The sequence below is a fragment of the Alligator sinensis genome, unplaced genomic scaffold, assembly GCF_000455745.1.
Source record: "Alligator sinensis unplaced genomic scaffold, ASM45574v1 scaffold193_1, whole genome shotgun sequence".
Taxonomy (NCBI): Eukaryota; Metazoa; Chordata; order Crocodylia; family Alligatoridae; genus Alligator; species Alligator sinensis.
This window is the reverse complement of record NW_005842199.1, coordinates 1849453-1858192: the sequence shown is the minus strand read 5'-3', so window position 1 is coordinate 1858192 and position 8740 is coordinate 1849453. Positions and strand designations below refer to the sequence as shown.

The 8740-nt window shown below is 39.8% G+C and overlaps 1 protein-coding gene across 2 annotated transcripts in view; it reads right to left on the bottom strand.

Annotated features, from left to right (window-relative positions):
* LOC102377499 (dedicator of cytokinesis protein 1) overlaps positions 1–8740 on the bottom strand; it is a 184366-nt gene that overhangs the window by 74866 nt on the left and 100760 nt on the right. For both annotated transcript variants that reach the window (XM_025207551.1, XM_025207550.1), the window contains exon 18: positions 8193–8376. In XM_025207551.1, the coding sequence (XP_025063336.1) occupies positions 8193–8376 (184 nt within the window). The remainder of the gene's footprint in view (positions 1–8192; positions 8377–8740) is intronic.

Below are 8740 nucleotides of genomic sequence, written 5' to 3'. Positions count from 1 at the left end.
GTTGTGAGTGCCTGCGGCGGGGAGCGCGGGCCACGGGGCGGGGGAGGGGGAGGGGGAGGGGCCAGTTTTGCCCCTGGTGCTCAGCTTTTCCCCCAGCTCCTTCCCTGCCCAGGGTCCTCCCCTGCCCTTCCCCCCCACCCCGCTTACCTGAGGTTCCAGCACGGGGCAACCACATGGTCCCAAGCCAGAAGCCCCCACTAGGGCTTCCAGCTGGCGGGGTGGGGCCAGGCAGGCCCTGCTGTTGTGGGAGCCCTCCGGGCTTCCCCTGGGCCCTACTGCCCTTGGTTCCTGTCATTTTTGACAGGAACCAAAGGCAGATAAATATTAATTTTCTACATTTTTTAGGGGCCCCATGGGCTGGACAGAATGGCCTCATGGGCCGAATCCGGCCCACGAGCTGTATTTTGCCCACCCCTGTACTAAATACTAAGGAGAAGCTACCACTCAAAAAGCAAAAGCTAAAACATTTTTTTCTGAGTCTAGCATCTGCAAAGGTTTGCATCTCAACTCTGTAAAGTCAGTGTAGAGAGTCACAAAGTAGCCCTCTACAGAAAGTATGACTTTTCTTCCTATAGGTGGTATGAAACCAAAGCTGCTATTCCACTGGCATAGCCTACCACTTCCATCTCCACTGTCCATTGTCCCATTCCCAACCCTCCATTAGCAGCACTCGGGTATCTAATACAATCTTCTGTTTGATTCAGACAGAATTTGTGACCTTCCCAGTCTCTGCAGATGCATCTTTTGTTCTCATTGGAAGTAGATGTCATAGTGATGGACAATATCCTGACCTAGAACAACTCTGTCCTTAAAAAAATCTAAAGGGAAAGTTTATAAACAGTGCTGAAACCTTAAAAAGCCAACAATAACAGAAAATTGCTGCTCAAAAAAGAAGCTTAAGGATTAAAGGTTCTTACATAGGCTCAAAAGTAGGATTACAAACAGTTTGAAAAGCTTCCATTTGTCAACCATCTGTATAAGAAAAACTTTGTCTCTTATTAAAGATCAAAAGAAAGGGCCAAAAAGGGCACTGGGTAATGAGTTATTGTTAAATGGTTCCCCTCCCTGCCCAAAACAGAGTCCAGATGAATTCATGAATTAATAACAAAGCTTTCCCTTGCTAAAAATCCAAGATTCTAGTTAAAAGGAGGGGGGGGAGGGGCGCGTTGTTATTTAATTCTCTTGTACATAAAGTCCAAGCAGGATTCAAATTTGCTTGTACCAGGCACTGCAAAAAACATTGAATACAAAATCCCTATATTAAAGAGCTTATAACGTAACATAAGGTTTTAATAGTCTCCCCCTAACCACAGACAGTAGACTCTCTTTTTTACTCTGTAATGTGAGATATTAACAGTATCACATCAACACTATTTCAAACTCATTGAATAAGATTTTATCCTATTATGTGCCTAGCCATGAGGCTATAATTGAAGATCTGGAAGAAGTGCAATTCCACAAAAAATGTAGCAGTTCAGAAACACAGAACAATATATTATCCTTATCTCTTGGGTTAACCATAGACATAGTGTTCAACCTTTCAGCATAAGTGTCATGGCTGTTAAAAAAAAAAAAAAAAGCAAGGAAACATGATCCCATGGAGATAAAAGGAGGCGGGAAAGTGTACAGAAACTCATGAGCCATTGTATCAAGATGTACCTGCCTGATAAAGTAGCCATAGAAAGTGGCCTGAAAAGTTAGGTAGATAGATCCAAAAACAGATGTACCAGTGTCTAGAATATGGCCAAAAAATTCATGTAGAAAACAAAACTTCTGAATATCATGTCTCCCAAACATCGTCATGCTTCATATTTGTTCAGTCAAATAACCAAACTAATGTCAACAATAACTACATTACTATATTTCCTTGCATAGTATATATAGGCAACCCCCACTTAGCAATCTTAACCAGTTCCTGAAAAACTGAGCGTTAAGCGAAACCAAAAGTATTTGATGACCCATGATGGTGACCACAATTGTTTTTAATGACCCAAGATGCCAGCTGCAAGTGTTATAATGAAACTCTCTGAGCGCTAAGTGAAATCAGGTATTCATTTTAAAGGAGTGATATAGCGAAATAGCACTAAGTGAACCAGCATTAAGCAGGGGGTGCCTGTATCCCTAAAAGAGACATGCACCTTGTTTTGGGATGGCAGAACGACAAAAAAAAAAAAAAACCAGAATCTTCCCTGCCTCAGTAGGATCTCACCATGGCTGAATGTTCGTGGCCAAAAGCAGGAGGAGCAGAATCCACTCCTCAGCACCCCTCACACTCTCCTTGCAATTCTAAAACAAAGGTTTGACCTTGTTTCAGCCACTACTTAACTGCAGGTACCATCCTACAAGTGGCTGGGAAGGGAGCAAAGCCTCCAGCATTTGTTCCAGTATCCCTGTGCTTTCATTCTGCCATGGAAATCAGCTTCCTCACTTAAAAGACATACCACAATTTTGAATGGGTAATTTTTTGAAAAAAGTAGAGTCTGTGACAAGTACAGTAACAGAGTTTGTTTATAAACAAAGGCAATACAATTTCACTGTCTTCAACCTCACTTTCTTGTTAAGACTTCAGGAGGTTCGATATTCAACCAAAACCTCACAGGGAGAAGAGACAACCATTTGGGTTCTCCTTCTCAGGGAAATGTCCAATTGCTTTTTGAACGTGGCTATATACACTATCTGTCTCTACAACCTCCTGTAGCAATGAGTTTCACAAGTTAACTACATGCTGCATAAAAAAGTACTCTCTTCTGTTGGCTTCAAAAACTTTTCACCTATCAATTTCAGTAGGTGGCCCCTAGTACTAGTATTCTGGGATTTAGTGAATAACAGTTGCCTATTTGCTTTGTCCACAGCCTTTATGATTTTATAGACCTCAGACTTCTCCTTTCAAAAATTGAAGAGCCCTAGCCTTTTTAGTCTCTTCTGGTATAGCAACTGCTCCATACCACTAGACATATTAGTTGCACTTTTCTGTACCTCTTTTAATTCTACTGCATCCTTTTAGAAACACAGAGACCAGAATTGCACACAGTATTCAAACTGGATTTGTATAGTGGCACAATGATATTCTCTGTTTTGTTTTCAACTCCCTTCTTAAATCTTGGCTTTTTCTGGCCACCAATGCACTTTTAGCTGATGCTTTTAGACAACTATCTACAGTGACTCCAAGGTCTAGTTCAGAACCCAGCACTGTGTAGATATAGTTGAGGTTATTCTTCTCTAGGTGCATTACCTTGCACCTGTCAACACTAAAGTTCATCCGTCATTTTTTTGCCACTCACTTTAGCTTGATAAGATCTTTCTGCAGTTCCTCTCCATCAGCTTAGGATTTGACCATACAGAATAATATATCATCCATAAACTTGGACATTTTACTATAAATACTTATTTCTAGGTCATTCATGAAAATGAATTAAACCCCCTGCAAGAGCTCACTATTGACTTTCCTCCATCCTGAAAAATGACCGTTGCCTTTTGCCTTCTATCCTTCAACAAGCTCTTCATCCACCAAAGAACCTTCCCTCCAATCCTGTGGAAACTCATTTTTAAAGCCTCTGGTAAGGGAACTAGTTGAAAACCTTTTGAAAATCCAAATATATTATGTCAACTGGATTCCCCTTATCCACATGCATGTTAACAGCCTCAAAAAAACTCCAGCAGATGGTAAAGCAGGATTTCCATTTACAAAAACCATGGTGACTCTTCCCCAGCAGATCATATTTGTAGTTCCCAGGATCACCTCTGAGGCCCTTTTTGAAGATAGATGTTATATTGGCAACCTGCCAGTCATTTGACATACAAGCCGTTTGTAACGATAGTATTGCTACCAACCGTTCTGCAAATTTCACCTTTGAGTTCCTTCAGAACTCTCAGGTGAATGCCATCAGGTTCTGGTAACTTATTGGTACTTAATGATTTGTTCTTAAACTTCTGTTGTCACTTCAATGAGAGCCAGATCTTCAGACCTATTTACATGAAGGACTGATCTGGCACAGCCAGCCATTCTCCCAGCATCTTTTGCAGTAAAACAAATGCAAAGAAATGCTATTGCCCTACCATTCCTAAATGCACCTTTTACACCTTGGTCATCTAATGGTCCCATTGATTCTCAAACTTGTTTCCTGCTTCTTATACATTTTTAAACATTTTTATTATTATTTATGATTTGTGCCTTTACTAGTTTAGTAAACCTTTTTCTACACCTTTTTCTTGGACTTGCATTGTTCACTCTGTGCAATAACAGAGGCTAAGAAACAATATTATTACTCAAATAACTTTTTATAATGCTGGTCAATTATGCCTATTTAAATGTTAACTAAGCAAAGACCTTTTAAATAAAAAATTACCATATCCACACAGATGAAGTAGTAAAACTCACTGATCACCAATATTTGCTGAATAGGAGACACTATGTAGATTTTAAGTCCATCTTATATTCAACAGCTGAAAAGGAAAAATACCCCCCTATAGATCCGAGAGGCACAGCCACTTAAAGAATGAAGTTCAAGAACAGCTTGTTCTAGAGTACACGCACCAAAAGATATGAAATGTAGAATACATTTCAGAAAAAAGGAAGTGCCATGATTAATCAATCCATGGGGAGTATGAAAGCTGAATTGAGAAAAAAGACTACACAGTCAAAAAAAAAAAATCTTTCACATGTAACAACAGAAGGATGACAAAAGGAAACAGCAGACATCAAAAAGGAAAAAATAACTATGCTCAATATAATTGTCAATATTAATAAAGTAAGCATTACTATGGATTATTAATGTCAAAGGGACAATTTTTTTTTTTAATTAAAAACAGCTTCAGGACAAAGCTTATCTCCAAAAAACCCTGCTATTCTGTAATCACAATTTTTTAAATACTTGTCTATCCAAATAACTGTAAAAAATCTCTATACACATAAGGACACAGTAAAATTATAGACAGGGCAGACAAATCCCCAAAACAAGTAAGATAAATAGCTTTAGAAAGTATTTACTATAACTGAAAAATCTGTGGGATTACATCAATTTTAAAAAAATCACAGAAATAAAAGTGTGATTTTTGCACTGACCGCATCCCTTTAAAAATAAGAAACCTGAGTTTTCAATTAAAAGAGGTGTTAACATAACATATTATTCCTCCATGTTAATATTTTTTCTCTCACATGTCTATGAACAAATCCATAAGGATCTTAATGACATTGTCTTAAAATTACACAGGATTCTTTTTGAAAAAAGTTACAAGAATAACAATCATCAGCCATGAGAAACAGAGAATGACAGCATGAACCAAAGCATAATGCAAACATGTGAATAATGTATGAAACATTTATTGCTCTCCCAGTCTTAATACACATTGTTTTTTTATCTATAAACGCCCAGTTAACTTACTGACCACCATGTCAAGTTCTGAATACTACTAAAATCCATCAGTAAACACATAAGCAAGACATCATAACAATGAACATTACAAATCACAAACTAAACACAATGCAGCCAGTAATGCAACCCCACATATTGGATTCTGCGAGCTGTGTTTTATGAGACCATAAAATTATGGCATTATCATTAAGATGTGATCATATATTTGTGATGCAATTCTAAAATTATTTCAGAATTATTGCTAAGTATCCTCTTATGCCATAAGACTGGTTGACTGCAGTGAATCTGATGTGCTTTGAATATGAAATACCCAGAATGAGTTTTAACAGAGATGTCACTAAAAAGACTGCGGTACAATTGTGAGGTGACTAAGAAGTCATATCAGGCCAGTGACTTTTCTGCTTGGACAGAGAACTGAATAAAGAATCCATCAACTCAAGAACCTTAATGGCTACTGGCAGTAAAGCACCACTCGGTATTGTATGCATCACAAGACATGTAGATTTATAACCATTTATGCAAATTCATAGTGAAAGTCTTTCTGATCAACACAAACAATGATTTGTAGTAATGAGGCCTTTCAATGGATTTTTCAAACCACTGTCACTCATTTAGATAGGGAACTATCCCAAAATATAAATATACATGATCTCTCATTTATTAAATTCAAAAAAAGAAGTACAATGACTTTATTAAAGCAGAAAGGTCAGAGAAGTTACATACTATAGATACCTGGGTTCTCTAGGTCAGGCCCCTCCCTTTATGTGCTGACAGCCCCAACAACAAAAGGAGGAAGCTAACTGGTTAGGAAACATCAACTTTGGTGGCCTTCATGCATTGAAGTTCCTGCAACTAACCACTGCATCAAGCAGTCAAAACGTATGAAAAGCAGGTTTTGGGTAAACAGGTGTGAGGAGTCAATGAGGTAACTACAGCCTTCCAATTCCATTCCATGAGCTTCAAATTTAGGACACATTGTGCCATGATGATGGGGTTTTCTTCCCTCCTAATTCCTCTTGCCCACCTGTGCTCAGGCCTCTGGGCCAGAGAATTTTTTTCAGGTCACATAGAAAGTACTGCACAATGGTCTGGAAACTTTATAAGAAAATCTAGTGGGGAGCCCATTTATGCTACCATGCTCTAGATCAGATCTTGAGTTCACAAACTAACCTCATCACCAGAAGCAAACTTCCTCAAGCCCAGAACACACCAAAAGGATCCAGACCGTGCCATGACAAGAAATGCAAAACCTGCCAACACATCTCCACCACCCCCACTATTACTACACCCTACAAAAGAGCCATCAGCATTCCTGGATCTTACAGCTGGACCTGCAGAAACGTGATATATCTCATCCAATGCACCAAATGCCCTGATAGAAAATATGTAGGAGAGACCAAACAACAACTGCGCACCAGAATGAACGCACACCGGAAATCTATCAAAGACAGAAATGCCCAATTACCTGTGGGGGCACATTTCTCACAAGAAAACCACTCTCTCTCCAATCTCTCAGTCCTGATCCTCAAAGGAAACTTACAAAACACTTCCCAGAGACAAGCCTATGAACTCCACTTCATCAACCTCTAGATACTAAAAATCATAGTACTAAATATAGACATTGGATTTATGACACATTATAACCTGCCTGACATCTGACTCCCCAGGTATCTCTCCACTTCCATCCCCCTTCTCCCCCCCTCCCCCCCCCCCACCTGTCTCTCACCCATTGACTCCTCAATCTACATTTTCACTGGCTACCTGTCTTGTATGCATACCAGCCCAGCCACTGGCTTCTTTACTTTTCATTCCATCCAGGAAGAGCACACACCAACTGCTGAAACTTCCTTACCCTGACGAAGGGTTTTTGAACCCGAAAGCTTGCTTAATAATTATTTTCCAACTATTTGGGTTGGTCTAATAAAAGATATCAGATTCACCCAAGGAACCTTGTCTGACTATGTCCTTAGACCAACATGGCTACAACCTACACGCCTGAGTTCACAAAGGCACTTAACGGGACAAGAAAAATATAAATCTATTGTTCACCCCTACATATGAGACACTAAAAGTTTTTTGGTTTTGTTTGTTTGTTTTTAAAGCCCACAAATCCTGCAGGTGTGTAGGAGACACTAATTTTAGTAGCTGAAAGAGTCTTGGATTAATAGGCCTTACGCTCATATAAATGTGGACAATCATGCTAGAACCAAACTGAAGCATGTATGCAGAGTAAGGTTTGAACACGCTTCTGCCTCTGGCTTAGGGCACGTACAGACATTATGTAGGGCACAGTGCCTGATCTGTGAACATGCTTTGCCATGCTACTCTGCTCCCACAGACAAGGTGTGAGATGGAGGAGGCTGCTTCCCACCCATTCCCCAAATGAGGGTCCCTGATCAGGGGAAGGAGTCTTTCCCTGTCACTTCACTCCATCTGGGGAATGGGAAGGGTGAAGTAGCAGCTGCTGTCCATGCCTTCCTGAGATGGGGATCACCCCAGTTGGGAGAGGGTGTGGAGAGCAGGAGAGAGGGGGATGCTACAGGATATATGCCTGTACTGTTTCCTCTTCCTGGTAGCATTTCTAGAAGTGGAAATTTCTCAAAGTTTCCACCTCTAGAAATAAAACCTGATCATGGCCTCAGGCTGCATTTCTGTTGTGCCTACACCTGACTTCATTAGTCGGGGCTGTCAAACTAGCACCTTATGTATTATAACATTGACCTAATAAAAAAGACAAAGGGGACACTAACACTCTCCCCTGATCACACATGCTGCAGAGTGGGATCAAAGACAGCTCAAAGATTTCCTTGATTAACTCACCATTCTGAGTAAGCTTTGTTGAACAAACCAGAGTGGAAATCTGAAAAGAATCTTTGCTGATGGTACAGCTTCCAAGATTCTGCATGCTTTTCCCTGTTGTAGAGTGTCCTTTTTCCTCCAACTCTATTTTAGTAGATGGCAAACTTAAGTATGTTGATGCATCCTCCAACTTTTTTGCTTCTGCCTACAGGATTCAAAGTACAACGCAAACTATTTTAGAAAACCAAATACAAGTTCTCCAGTATACTCGCACTAAGCTAAGAATACGTTATTCTACATCTCTGCCTAGGTATACATCTCGTATATACTTAAAGGTCATTCTGGTTTTAAAGAAATTACAGGCTACAGTTTAAGCCTTTAAAAAGCAAACACAGTTTGAGCATCTCCATGGCCTGTAGCAGGACTTTGAAATGTCAAAGTGCCAAAGCAGTGTCTCGTCTCCTGGCATTAAAATCCATGGAGATGCCAGCTTCGTTATAATTCTTAGGGAAAAAAATTACCATTTCTACATGAAGAACAGAATCTTTTCAGAACTTGTCCTGCAACTT